The 14,427-nt window shown below is 44.9% G+C and overlaps 1 protein-coding gene across 14 annotated transcripts in view; it reads left to right on the top strand.

Annotated features, from left to right (window-relative positions):
* The window catches only part of PARD3 (par-3 family cell polarity regulator), a 649,759-nt gene extending 643,293 nt beyond the window's left edge, over positions 1–6,466 (top strand). For 13 of the 14 annotated variants that reach the window (XM_032837836.1, XM_032837840.1, XM_032837831.1 and 10 more), the window contains one exon: positions 4,400–4,796. In XM_032837836.1, coding sequence (XP_032693727.1) covers positions 4,400–4,796 — 397 coding nt within the window. Of the gene's footprint in view, positions 1–4,399 lie in introns of all 14 variants that reach the window. The other variant, XM_032837827.1, reaches the window with a different exon arrangement.
* Positions 6,467–14,427: the final 7,961 nt, after the last annotated feature.

The following is a 14,427-nucleotide window of genomic DNA, read 5'->3' as shown; positions in this document are numbered from 1 at the left end:
TGGGAGTAGGTGTAAAGTTTCTCTCTGTGCTCTACTGCCCTTAGCATTTGGAAGAAGGCCACTGTATGAATCAGCTCAGTGCATCAAAAGGAGAACACTTGAAGGATTCTACATAAAGGGGGTTCTGTGTCAAAGCCCTCCACCCCGCCCGTGTGGCTTGCTTTCCATCAGAAAGATGAATGCAGTTATGTGCATTGGTGACCTACCTGGTGGTCAGGAGCATGTCGTGGCCCATGGGAACAGCATTGCCTGTGCAGGGGCTGTGATCTGATTTTATTGGCAAATTGTTTGGCTTCATAAATGTTTGTGGTGTTCAAGAGTGTAACAGATGAAGGAAAAATATCAGAAAGCTTATGTAAGGGGCGGAGTGAGTTGGGAAATGAATGGGGCTAAGGAAAGGAAGTGGGAGAGATGGTGGCCGAGGGCCTGGAAGGACACGTGGTAGAAGAAGAGCCTGTCAGGTCCCGGTGCTGGGCAAGAGGACAAGGACAGATGGGGTGTTTCTGCTGACTTTCTCCTGGTCGTGCTCCCGGGTAGCCCAGTATTCCAGGCTGAGCCTCTGCTCTCGTCCCCACCTCCTCCTTCTCTGAGCTGCCTTTGCTTGCCGTCCCTCTCTCTTCTGAAGAACCCAGAAGAAGGATCTGATTCATGGAGAGGGCTCCTTCTACCACTGCCAGTGGTGACAGAAAATCCCTCTGGGTTGACCAAAGCCCCCTTAGGACCAGGCATTGTGTTCTGTATTAGTATGAGAAAAGCAGAAATTCCAAAAAGAATGAGCTGCAGTTTCAGGCAAGAGGGCTGGTAGGCCTTGTATAGCCTGTTGTTCTCTTCCATCAGAGAACAGTTTCTCAATGGGAGTGGCGATTGTGAGGAAGATTCCGGAACCTTGCCTCCAGCTTGGTTCCCTGTAGAGCGGCACCACTTGACGAAGGCTGTGTGCAGAGATCTAGAGGAAGGTAGAGAGACCAAAGAGGAGCTCAGGGGGAGATTGCAACAGCCTCCATGGGCTTGAGTCAAACCCACATTTCTGACATGTGAGATTCTTTAAAGACACTTGACCTCTGCCTTTTGGATGTTGACAATTAGAGTTTTGTCTAAACAAGCTGGTGTGGCATTTGATACCAAAAAGACTTCACACACAGCAGAAATTCTCTTGCAAAGTGGAGCATAAAATAAAACAAATGGTCGTTCTTTGTATCAGTAGCATTGGACAAGGTGGTTTGAATTAGAGGGCTGGATACAAGGGGAGCGGTTTGTAAATTCTAACTGTAATTAACAAACCTCTAGACAGAATTCAAGTTACATTTTGAAATGTCAGTAAGAAACTCAGGTAATAACACTCGCTTGAAAGGAGAGACCTGAGTGAACACACACTTAATTCTCAACCAGACTAGGATTTCTTTTTAAATCTTTGAATTCCTAAATTAGTTATCTTTTTTTCTTTTTTACTTTCTTCTTTTTAATCCTTTTAACATTTCTAGATTAGTTTCTTAGTGTTCAAAAGGCAACTCTAAAACTGAGTAGAAGTATGTTCCCTTACAGTCACAGACAGAAAGATGGCTTTCCTGAAGCATTGGGTCTTTGGTGTAAGCCCTCTACAGGATGGTGGTCTTTAGGCCATCTTGGAAGTGGTTGTAATCATTGAGTGATAGTTATTGCCAAACCCGGGCATTTGCTTTGAGTGGATTCAGAAGACTCGAGTGGGCTCTTTCCAGGACCAAACAAACCTTTCTGTTGGTTATGAAGGAATTCAGTGAAAGGAGATTGATATTTTGTTCCTGCTGTGGTTAATTTGTGGCTTTTGACTAAGAAATCATGGGATAGTCAAAAACTCCTTTCCAGTCTCTGAGGAAGTGGGGTTGCCTTCACTTAGTGAAACCACCTCAGTTATTTGGTGCCTCTCCTGCTTCTTGGTCTCGGCCCAGTCCTCTTGACAAAGGACGGATGCTTATTTTTGCTTAATTTTTTCCCCGTTGGTCATAAAGATGCCCCCCAAAACCCAGAGGCTCATCTTTGAGGGAAAAGTGACTTGGCCTTCAAACTATACTTCCAACGCCCATTAGTTAACCATTCACTGTGTGCCATGCTTTTCTAAGCATTTGACACATCCTCTTTCCTTGATTTCTCCCCATATTCTATGAGATTAGGTATCTAGCCTATTTCACAGATGAGACAATTTGGGCCCAAACAGTATAACCCTCCCAGGATCACACACCTGGTGAGTGGCAGACAAGATTGGAATCTCTGTCCACTTGATCCTGAGCCTAGTGTAGAAAACTCTCATTGTCTGCTCTGTTCTGGAGTTTCTTTATGAGCTGCTCATTTCTCGTCCTCTCCTTAATCAAGGGCTTATTGGTACCAGTGGTTTCCTTACCAAGAGTGCGTGCACGGGCACATGCAGCGCAGGCGCGTGTGCACATGCGTGGGCACATGGGAACATGTGCATGCGTGTGTACCCATGCATATGTACTTTCCCCACGTGTCTTACTTCATATCTCAGGCAGATCTGCTTTCTTCCCTCTGGCCTGCCTAATTTGAAGAATATTTTAGCTACCAGAAATTCTTTCTCTCACATCATCATAATTTCTATCCCTAACAGACCTTTGGTGACTTCTCAGTGTGTTTAAATAAGAAAGACTCTGTCTTCCTGAAAGGATTCAGAATTCAACTTCTGGTGCATGAGTGCCATAGAGCGAAGCCTCGGGCTTTATAGAGTCTGGGGTTGGGGGATGGAGATGGTTAGTGGATCTCAGTAGGCTAAGAATGGAAAAGAGCTGACATTTCTGTAGCCTATTTCTGGTTATCTTTAAATTGATAACTAACCCATGAAGGAATTCCACTTTTGTTGCTGGAACATCAGTAACAAGTTCGTTGTTTTAATTAAAGTTTCATGATTAATGTCAAATCCCTGGTTTCAAGCTGGCACTTTCCATCATTCATGTCCCTGGGCAGATTAATTTATGACTTTTTAAGTGAAGATAATCAGTGCTTTAGGCAAATAAACTATTCCATCAAATCTAAGGATTCTTGCCTGGGCTGATGGTACAAATGGTCCGATTCCCATTAAATGAGAGCCAGATAGAGATACTGGGGACCGCTCAATTAATCTTAGTCATATCCAGAGATGATGCTGGACATTAGTTCATTTTCCTTATTGAAAATATCCCCAGCTGCATTTTAGGCCATGAGGAAAATGGGCAGATTTCATCCCAAACCATATTGGTAGCACTTCTGAATGTTCAAAAATGCAAATTTCTCCATGCCCGTGGGAGCCCTGTAGCTGCCTAGACCTTATTTTCCCTTCACACGAGTCTTCCTGAACATTCCGTCATGTCGTGTGTGTTGATGTGAAAGGCTGAGCACTACATACTGTCGCCAGATGATTTTCTTATTGATAAATGGAGCAATATATTTTGTTTTATTACTCAATTCTCTCTTCCTCTCTTCCATTTTTAAGGCGAAAAATTAGGACATGTCTTCCTTTCTGGCACCAAATTGTTTTACTTTATCATAGCCAATCTTATTGTAAATTCATAAAAGCATCTAGAGACTTGATAGTAAATTAAAGATGTTTTAGAACAATAATGTTTCCTGAAAATGATGTGCAACTTTATTGCAGAAGTGATAAGACTTTGAAATTTCTATATGACTCTGATTTATTTCCCTATCCTGGGATGACAGAAAATGAGTGAAGGAGACAGTCCCAGCCCTCAGTGAGGGTATAGTGTGTGGGAAAATAGTGCTTAGTCTCCAGCCTTCCAGGTTTTACCAGCTTGATGAGCATGTTTTCTGAAGAGTGTCAGTTGCTGACATATACATCTCGAAAGCCAGGGCTTTAAGGGACTGCCTGTTGCATTTTTTGTCATATAGGAGTCTAGACTTAAATCTTTCATCACTGAACTCATACCATAATCCATTACGGGCACTTCATATTAGCTCGAGACTCGGGCATTATGGTGGCAGCTGTGTAAAATACTTGTTTTGCTTGTTTACGGTTGAATTGTAACGTTCTGAAACGAGCAATTACGGCTGGGGCCGAAGCTACCAGATCTCTAATACTCCTGTACAGCGTCTTGCCGGTGTGTCTAAATGGCAGGACATATGGTTACCCCAAGCAGAACAGACAATGCCTACCCAGACACAGTCAGAGGACCCTTTTGCTGGATGCCACGGAGTCCCTTAGCTCTCTCTCCTGTCTGGCCACTGTTTGTTGACAGTCCGGGGACCCCTCCCCCCATCATTCTGGCTGATGGATGATTGTAGCTCAGCGCCTTTGGTCCAAAGATTCAAATGCAAGTTCCACCCCGCTTCATCCCCCTGCCCCCTCCCTCCTTGCTTCCTTTTTCTCTCTCCCCTTCTCCCAACCCTCCTATACTAACCTTCGGGATTTGCTTTCTAGGCAAAGCAGGAAAAACGCCAGCTCCGTGTCCCAGGATTCCTGGGAGCAGAACTACTCCCCCGGGGAAGGCTTCCAGAGTGCCAAGGAGAACCCCAGGTACTCCAGCTACCAAGGCTCCAGGAACGGCTACCTGGGCGGGCACGGCTTCAACGCCAGGGTGATGCTGGAGACGCAGGAGCTCCTTCGCCAGGAGCAGAGGCGGAAAGAGCAGCAGATGAAGAAGCAGCCGCCTCCTCCAGAGGGGCTCAACAACTATGACTCATACAAGAAAGTCCAGGACCCCAGTTATACCCCTCCCAAGGGGCCCTTCCGGCAGGATGTGCCCCCCTCCCCTTCTCAGGTCGCTAGGCTGAACAGACTCCAGACTCCTGAGAAAGGGAAACCCTTCTATTCCTGAGCAGGAGAAGAGCGGAGGCTCCGTGTCAGGCAATAAAGGACATTTTCTTATGAAGACTTGTATTTGGGGAGTTTTTTTAAAACCTCGATGGTACTATGGAATATTTCTGTTGTTGGTATCAGTGCCTTTAAGCAGTGTGGGCAAAGAAATGGAAGGCCTTAATGTCTTTGCCACCATGTCTCCAGCGTCTGTTTCATGGAAGGATTTCCCGCCTCCCGACAATCATCGATTCAAGGCATCCGTGTGCTCTGCCTCTCTCTGGAGTCCCAGGACTGTGCCCCGCCCCCCGCCCCCACCCCCATGGTGAGCTGTCCGTGGCTCTGCATCTCGGCCCCCGACAACTTATGGTGACAAATTACCTTGAAGTGAGGGTGATACTGATCCTTCTTTTTCCCCTTTCAGTTTTCTTTGATGTGAGGCGACGTCCCAGTGTCTGGCGGATCCGCGTGGGTGACAGACACCAGAAATGGGGGCCTTATGGTACTTCACAGCACAGTCATTTATAGTACTTTGTAATCAGCATGGTTTTCCCTGTTCTCTCTCAGCTCCTACCACAGGAACGTTCCTTCATCCCATGAAAGAAGCTAAGCCATATCCAACACTGTCTGGTTATCATGGGGGGTCCTTTTGCAACTGCCTTAGAACTCGACATTACCAATAAAGCGATCATTCTTGTCGGTGTTTATAAATACACTTGTTCAGTCATGTTCCTGACATGTGTGTTGAGTCACCGCAGCTCTGTGTGGGGGACGTGGGAGAGGGACTGACTCCCGGTCGGGGAACGATAGAGCCAGCCCACCTGCCCTGTGTGTATCGTGATGTGGGAGGTGGGAGCTAAGAAAAGAATTCTCCCAGCATGAGCTTCTGGCCCACAACATCCCAGTAATTATTTTAATTAGTTTTCATTTGACAGGTTGGCAGGAAGGGCATAGAGTGGGACAAAGATAAATCCAACAGTCATTTTGGGATTCTCAAAACTCATCTGCTCTCTATGGTGTTGAAAGTCAGTTGGAAATGACATTTGTCTAGTGCGTTATATTTCTGCCTGGTGATGCCATCCGGGCTCCTAAATAATTCTGCCCCGAGACAAAGAAGACAAATAAGGGAAAAGCTGTTCTATCACACGGCAAACCTTCTGGTGTCCCCAAACAGTGGTAACAAAAGCCTGGGCTCTCGTGTCAATATTGTAAGGTGTGTGGGGGTCATGAGGACCTTGGTTGCTCCTGTTTTCAGCTGTCGGTCTGAACGTCGTGTACTGTAAACCATGGCTGGGTTGCTAAAGTGCCTGCAAATCCCGAGATGCAAAGGCTTGAGATGAAAGCTCGGCATACCATGTATTAACAAAAAAGAAAAGAAAACAAAACAAAACAAAAAAAAAGACATGTACTGATATGCCTATTTTTTTTTTTTTTTACTGGCACATTGTATTTTTGTGTCCACTTGTTTTTAGAAAATATGTGAAATGTCCACATGTACCTATTGTCTTTTTTGCATTTCTGTGTAATGGTTCTTTGTGTTCCTAATGTGTGGCGATACTCAGTGGTGTTACCAATGTCAGCACGGTGACCTTGGATGACAGTGGCTCTTTCTCACAGCCTTCCCGGAGCTGTGAGAAACAGCTTTCCCTGTACATATGAGACTTCTAATAAAAGGCATATTTCTTCCTGTTCTTTGTGGTGTCTGTAGTGTTCCTGTGGAAACTCCTAGCTGGGTGTTGTTTTTTTTTTTTTTTAAGTATATTAGCAGATGTGATTTTTTTTTTTCATATTTAGAAAAAGTGGAAAGTTTCCTTCTATCTGTCTGTGTGCAGATGCGGAGGTGGGTGATTGACTGCTTACTCAAACACCTGAGGAGAGAGGGGGCGGGAAAGAAAGAGGGACCGCCTTAGTGAGTTTACTGAAAGACCCAGGCTGCCGAAAGAAGCCTGGGGAGTTCAGAATGGAAGGAGCCAATACTCTAGAGCTACATAAGAGAAAAATTATGTAGGAAGCCACATCATATTCCCGTTACTATCCTTTACTCCCTCGAGATCGCTTCAGCGAGCCAAGCGTTTTGAGGGAATCCCACCTTGCATCCTGTGATCCTGGAGAAAGGTCCAGATTCTTTTCCAGTTCCAATACCAACCAGTTCTTCTTTCCCAAATTACAAAATAAGGCTTCACTCTTTCTTTTAGATTCATTAATGTGCATACGGTCCTCCGAAGACATAAAGGGCAACATGGCCCTAGGTGTGTCTCGTGCATAAATACCCATGTGGCCCCCCCCCCCCAGAGGGCAAGCTTTTTACACAGACCTGTTGAAAATGCCCTCCGTGTGGAGCGCCTGCGTCAACTGGTTGTCATGGTAGCCTTCAGCCTGTCACTAAGTCCAATTCTGTCACCTCAGGATTAGTAACGAGAAGTGTATAGCAAGCCAAGAAAATAACACGTCTTGGGTTCTTGTACGCATGCAAGGTGTGGGAAAGTAGCAAAGAGAAGGTGGGCAGATTGGTTAATTTTCTCACTGACCAGGAGGCCCATTGCAGATGCCAAAACTCGCAGGTTATTTGTCTCAACTGACAGTGAGAAGTGGAGCGGGAGAGGTAATAGTGAATGTCGTGGGGACCCAAATCACAAAGGGATGTGTAGATGAGTACTATTTGGGCCACACTGAGAGGAGAAGTGGGACTCGCAATGAGTCAGCACAGAAGTGGGAATACGCTCTACTAGCAGACTTGCCTAAATGACGGCCTTCTGGCTCCAGAGTACTTTCCAGGGACTCACTGGGGTCACAGGAAGAATGTATCTGTAGCAGGGAGCCAGGCTGGGTGTGGTCAGCATGTGCACTGGACGCTGCAGCCTCTGGGGGGTGGGGGTGGGGAATCCCAACCCATGCCAGGGGACAGGCAGCCCCACCAAGGCCCGTACTTAGGTGAGGTTGGAAGTGGAGTGAGTCAGCCGTCCCTCAGAAAAGATGGTCCCACAGTTACATCATCACCACTCTTGGTCCATTAAGACTATGGAAAGTCTTGCAAATATAAATTATCCAATAATATTCTATAAGGTGTCTGTATCATATGTGCATTGAATGCCACCACCATCTCTTCTCCCTGTGGCTGGTTAGACCAAAGACTGCTCAGAAGTCAAACCACCCCACGGTTGACAGGGCTGTCTGCGCAATAGGAAGGAAAATGAGACCTTGGCTTCTCACTTCTCCTGCCAAAGAAGTCAAATATATCAAATCAGAGACCATAAACCAAATGAATTTCCTCTTTCTTTGAGCGGAGGCTATGGATTTAACTGCAAACCCGTGTTGAGGAAGGGCAGCAAATAAGCCAACAGAGCCAACCACTTTGTCAGCAGCATGAGTCTGAAAACAAGGCCAGAGGCAAGAGACCAGGCTCTTCTGTCCACATCACTGCTCACAATTTGCCCAAAGATGGCCACTGTCTTCCAGGCGGCTCGCCTTTCTCCAATAATTTTTCTTAGAAAGTACACACGTTTCCATGTAGATGGTGAAACAGGCCTAGGTAGCATGTGCACAATGCACACGTGTTTCTATATTTGTCTCCATTAGTCTGGTTAGCTTAACACGCTTCTAATTTCATCCTGTGAGTCCTTGACATGCACGCAGCTCTTGTCCTCGTTGAAGTCAACCCAAGACGAAGCAGAGAGTACTTTGTTTCTGGTTTTGTTCACTAGTCATGGAAGAATAAGTCACTAAGGTCCAACTAACTACCTCTGAGTTTATCCCGTCCTGGAGGGCTTCCTTGGGTAACAGTGCACCAGGAATTTCAATGGCTCTCTAACTCAGTTCTTTCTTCTTCTTTTTCTTTTTCTTTTGTTATCTTTCTTTCTTTTTCTTTTTTTTTTTTTTTTAACAAAGATTACACTGATGACCTGTCAGGTAAGGAGATAATCTTCCTTTCTTACTTTAGAGACAGGATATCATCTTAATAAGGCAGCTAATAAGAATGTTCGCAGGTCAGAAGTGCGAGAGACAGAGGTGCTTTAACCGGAAATCCCTGTCAGCTCTGAGTAATGACAAGATCACAGAGCTGGTTAAGTTAAATTGACTTTTTAAAAAAATGTGTGGAGAATGAGGGTTATAATTTTGAGCATACGCTTTTCTTTCTTTCTTTCTTTCTTTCTTTCTTCCTTCCTTCCTTCCTTCCTTCCTTCCTCTTTCTTTCTTTTCACAAGAAACTGGTGTTTTACATTAGATCTCAAAGAGGGAAAGAGTGTCCTTGCCCTCCACACAGAACGGACATACTTCCCGTTAGGTGGGTTCTTTCCTCCAAAATCCACCGTCTTCCCGCAGCACTCCTCTCCCCTGCTCTTCCTCTCCTTCCAGCTTCCACATCCCATGCAGCCAAGCACAAAATATATGGGTGTCCTTTGTCCATACATTTTCTTTCTTTAGGTTAAACCCCGCAGTATAGAATTTCATTTTTAAAGGATCCCGTTATGAGTCCTTTAAGATCAAGCATCCTTTGGGAAAGACAGGTCTGTTTGTTTTTCCTTTCTGAATTCAGATGTAAGTGATCGGGTTTTGTTTTCTGATTTTGAATTTTTTAAGGCACGCCCTAGGCGCACCAGCCCGTCACTGCCCAGGTAGGTCTGTTCCGTGCTGGGCGCAGGAGAAGAGGACAAGAAACAAGGGCGAAGCTCTCCCTCCAGTGACTCTGAACAATGACTCATCTTTCATCCTCTGTGCTTATTTGCTCACAGGATCAATTAAATGTGTGAAAAACACGTTTTTCTGAATTGCTCAACTAACTGCCGAGTCACCTCACACTGTCGTTGGCTCAGAAAAGCCATTTGGAGTTTGTTCCCAGACAGTGCGGATGTCTCACGAAGAGGCGACGCTCTTCCCCGGGGTGTCATCAGCCTCTGCGCATCATCGGTGAGAAGGGGGTCCCGGTGGCAGGAGCCTTTCTCCTGTCTCCGAAGGCAAGTTTGCCACTTGCTACAAGGCTCCTCCTCAAGCTGAAGTTTGGCTTCCACGAGGGATTTTATGATGCAAATGTTTTAAGTACAACTTTGAAGATTTTGCCATTAAAAACAGTCTCCATGGCTCAGGGCCCAGCCGACTGCAAACTACAAGGGGGAAAAGTGCCATATATTTCTGGCAAGTGACAGGAAGGAAAACAACACAAATTTCTAAACCAATCGTGACCTTGGCTAATGATCTGGTTTCAGGGATCAGCTCTTATCTGACTTGCTTTCATGCAGTGGCATAAAACTTATCACAGTTGTTTATATTGGGACCAAATGGGTGAAAACATTAACCTAAGGACCCAGAGACAGGTCAGATTAGGGCTCGCCAATGAATGAGGGGTATTTCGGAATAATGCGAACCTTTGAACTTGCCTTGTGAAGCCTCAGAGTGAATTTGTCCTACACATGCCCCAACCTTCAACTCCATTTCCAAACTCTCCTTGGCCTGACTCCGATCTCAGCCCAAGGAGCCTCTGCTCTCCGGTTTGGGCAGCCCAAGCGTTTCTACAAAATCTGAACCTGGAATCAGAGTACACAAGCTGCTGCTGGCTCCCACTCTGTTTGCTTGATCTATTTGTGTGGTAGTTCACAATAATCACAACTTTCTCATCTTTTCTCTTTGAGTCTCCAAACCCCAGGAAGCAGGTTAGAGAAGTGATAGTCCAATTTTACACATGAGGAAATCGAGCCTCCCCGGGTTTGTGTCTTGCCAGCGGTGGGCAGCTCCATCAGAACACAAAACCCATTGTCCTGGCTGCAGCCCACCGTTGGGGTGTAAAGTTTTTATCAAAAGAGAAGCTTTTTGTTTTTAACAATGTAACGTTCCTTATTTGATGATAACTCACCGATTGGGAGACGAAACACAAAATACTGTCTAAGGAATTACGAAGTTAGCAATACCTTAAAAATAGATTTCTTTAATCACAATGCCATTTACATACACTTGAAAATTACAATTGCATGTATTACCTATTGTAAATATATATGCTATATGATTTAAATACAATGGCTTGTTCACACTTTAAGCCCAATGTTTACAGATTTCAAATACCTATTGAAATAGACAATGCCGGGTTTCCCCGTGGATTTGCAGACCCCACCGGGTCCCTTGTTGGTAACCACTGTTCCATGCTTTGGATCCGTCGCTTCGCTATTTAAATCTCTTTGACCAGAAGGTATTCATTTCTAAGCCAGGTTTTCACGTTCAGAAAAGAGTCACATGAGATTGAAGACAGTGAAAGTTAAAAAAAAACAAAAATATATATACAAAATGAATTGGATTTGAAACATGAGGAAAACAGGAGGCAGCAGAACACAGAGTGGTCACAACAAAAAGCCAATCCTAGCAGCCGGGTTTCTGAAGCAGATGCAGAAGGGACCCCAAATCCTGAAACAAAATAGAAAAGATGGCTGGGAGATCATGAAACAATCACAATTTGCATTAAATCATCAGCTGTTTTCAGCACAGATGGGAAGAGCCTATTACGAAACGTCATAAGACATTTGCAGCGGGTTTCAAGCTGGACATGCATTAAAAACATTCTTAGCTTTTCTCACTGGGAACAAAAATGTAAATCATTTTCCGTGATGATTTTTTCTTTACATATCATTATTCTTTGTATTTTATTTTATTTTTGGTAAGGAGACGACATAACAGCCAAGGGGAAATGATTCATTTATAGAGTTGGAGAGAGAAAATTTATCTTCAAAGAGGTAGAATATTAATTATGCATAGAAAGAAACTTTTAGCTCCAAAGCGTTCCCAGTGAAACGAGCGGCTTATTTCACTCAAGATCCTAATCAAACACAGTTCGGTATCTCACACTGGCAGTTCCTGCGATGTCTCAGGGCAGCAGGCAGAGTCTGGGCATCTCCCCAGGACCAGCCCCACCCAGGACACTCCCTGGGGTTCCGCCAGGAGGATCATGTCCACCCTCGGTTCCTTGCTCCTCTAAATGAACTGCGGGGTTGTAGCTGATGCTCCAGGCCCCTCTCCTCTGATCCCCTGTCCCTAGAGAAGAGACATAGACAGCCACAGACTCAGTGTCTGGAAGAACTGGCTGGCCCAAGGAAACGAGTTTCCAATAACTAATCCAGCTGAACGAGGCACTTCCCTTGGCTCCGGCTCTCCTTCCCGTAAGCCAGGAAATGTTCTCTGCATTCAGTAGGGGATGGCTCATCAGGGACTTCTAATCTCTGATTGGTTACTTCATATACTATGCTAGTATATTCTGCTGCCTATCTTTAGTCCTTTTAGGGGTTCCCTCTGGATTAATTGAAAATCATGGATATCCTGTTTATGTGATTTGTTCAAGGTAATTGTAAGGCCACGAGGAGGCCAATATTGATTTTTAAGGAAGATGCCACTTTGTATGGCCTGAAATGTACAATGTAGAGTGGAGGGTCAGTTTAGGAAAGAAAATTATCTCATATTCACTCATTCATTCATTCATTTATGGCTCCCATTATATGCCAAGAGCTGTACTAGATGCTGAGCATACGGCAGAGTGTTACAGTCACATTCTAGCGGGGAAGAGCTCTGTAACAGTCAGGGGGTGGTACTTGGCAGGAAGAAAATAAAGAGAGGTTATGGGATAGAAAATGAAAAGAAGTAGACAGATATCTCAGAGTGAGGATCTGAGGAGGTGAGGGAGCCGCGTGGCTCTTTGAAGGAAGAGCAGGCTGAGGAGGAACCACAAGTGCAAACGGCCGGGGCAGCCGAGTGCCTGGGACACTCACCGTACAGTATGGGGGCTGGGCTTGGTGCTCTCTCAGGGGAGGGTGGCTGAGGAAGACAGGAGCGGGAGAGTTTTTATGATCATGATCAGAGCTGGACAAGGAGAAAAGCGAGGACAAGAGTCAGGTAGAGACACACAACAATGTTGGTCAATGAATCGATTCTGCTCAAGGAATGCTTGGAGTCGGGGAATTAGAGTCATGAGTGAGTGCGCACTCTGAGTAGAGATTAAAGAGGGAGCGCTGATAGGTGTGACCATGAGGCAGAAGACAAGCTCAATGGAAGTAAGGCAGTCAAGGAACAGAAAGACCCATATGTTAGGAGGATCTTCTTTGTGGATGTTGACATCATCAACAACAACAACGACAACAAATATGGTTGCAAGACACCAATTCAGGTGCTAAAATCTTCACAGAACAAAAACGATAGAAGACCACCACCAAGAGTGAAGTAAAACATATTGTACCAGGTTAACAGCTTCAAAGAAATGTGAGGGTGGGGGTGGGGTGCGCGGTTAGGGAGAAAGGAGGACTTACGACCTGGAAGTGTCACTAAGGAGTGACAGAGACACCTATCCCATGTCCAAGCCCCAAGTGTGTGCTGTGTGAGCAAAAACCAGCCATCCCCAGAAAGGCTGGGGATGTTGATTAAGGCAAGAAGCTGGTGGGGGATGGGCAAAACCCTTTAGAGACATCAGACCGCATAACAGGGGTCCCCTCGAGGCCTTGGGCTGCTTCTGATGTCTGAGGTAAAAGGGTTGCAGAGCAAGATCAAGTTCTGTGGTCTCTGAGGGGAGGTAGAAATTCAGTTCTAATCATTGCCTACTTCTCAGGTGCTGAGAGGCAGGAGTCTTGCAAGGACCGTAGGGGCCCCTTGAGTCGGGGGAGAGTGCTGTAACCCCCCAAATCCCCAAACCTGCTTCGTACCACGTGTGCCTGTGTCTTGATGACAGACACATTCACACATTCATTCCCTTGTTCAGGAGCTGATGGATACCAGACAATGTGTGTCATTGCACATTCATTGGTGAACTAAAGAGACATTGACGTTCTCATAAAAACTGCATTCAAAGGCAGAAGCCAACATTAATTAAATAAACACATTAATAAATGTAGTATGTTAAACTGTGACAAGGTCTCTCAAAACAAAGTTGCTGTGAGCAAGGAGCAGGAGAAGGGGATATAATCAGGCTGAGGATGGTAAAGGGTTGGGGGGAGGGTTGTGTAAGGTGGGTCCTGAGGGATTCTTGAAACCCAACAAGAATTTGACAATATATCAAGTATCTGAAAACCTCATTCCCTTTGACAGTGAGGGTTCATTTTCTGGAATCTAGCTAATGAAACAACCCAAAAGGTGAACAGAGATTTACACCCAAACCTGTTAAAAATACTAAAATAAAAACAAAAACATTGTTTATAAAAGGAAAATTGGAACCTAAACACGTGAACATAGGGAAATAGCTAAGTAAATTATGGTATAAAATGCAGCACTTTTGTTACTGGAGCTGATAAATATATTTCATTGACACAGAAGTAAAATGGCAATATAATGTTCCATTAAAAAATTATGGCAACAATGTCCACAATCACCAAAATGTGGAAAGAGCCCAGATGCCCTCGACAGATGAATGGATAAAGAAGATGTGGTATATATAAATACAACGGATTATTATGCAGCCATCAAAATGAATGAACTCTTGCCATTTGCAATGACATGGAGAGAACTAGAGGGTATGAGGCTAAGTGAAATAAGTCAGTCAGAGAAAGACAAATACCATCTGACTTCATTCATAAGTGGAATTTAAGAAACAAAACAGATGAACATAGGGGAAGGGCAGAACAAATAAAACAAGATAAAAACAGAGGGAGGCAAACCATAAGAGATGCTGAACTCAGAGGCCATCTGACATAATGAGC

This window comes from Lontra canadensis, unplaced genomic scaffold (genome assembly GCF_010015895.1).
Source record: "Lontra canadensis isolate GAN:19392208 unplaced genomic scaffold, GSC_riverotter_1.0 scaffold100, whole genome shotgun sequence".
NCBI lineage: Eukaryota > Metazoa > Chordata > Mammalia > Carnivora > Mustelidae > Lontra > Lontra canadensis.
The sequence above is the reverse complement of the archived record's forward strand: the minus strand, read 5'-3'. Positions and strand labels throughout refer to the sequence as shown.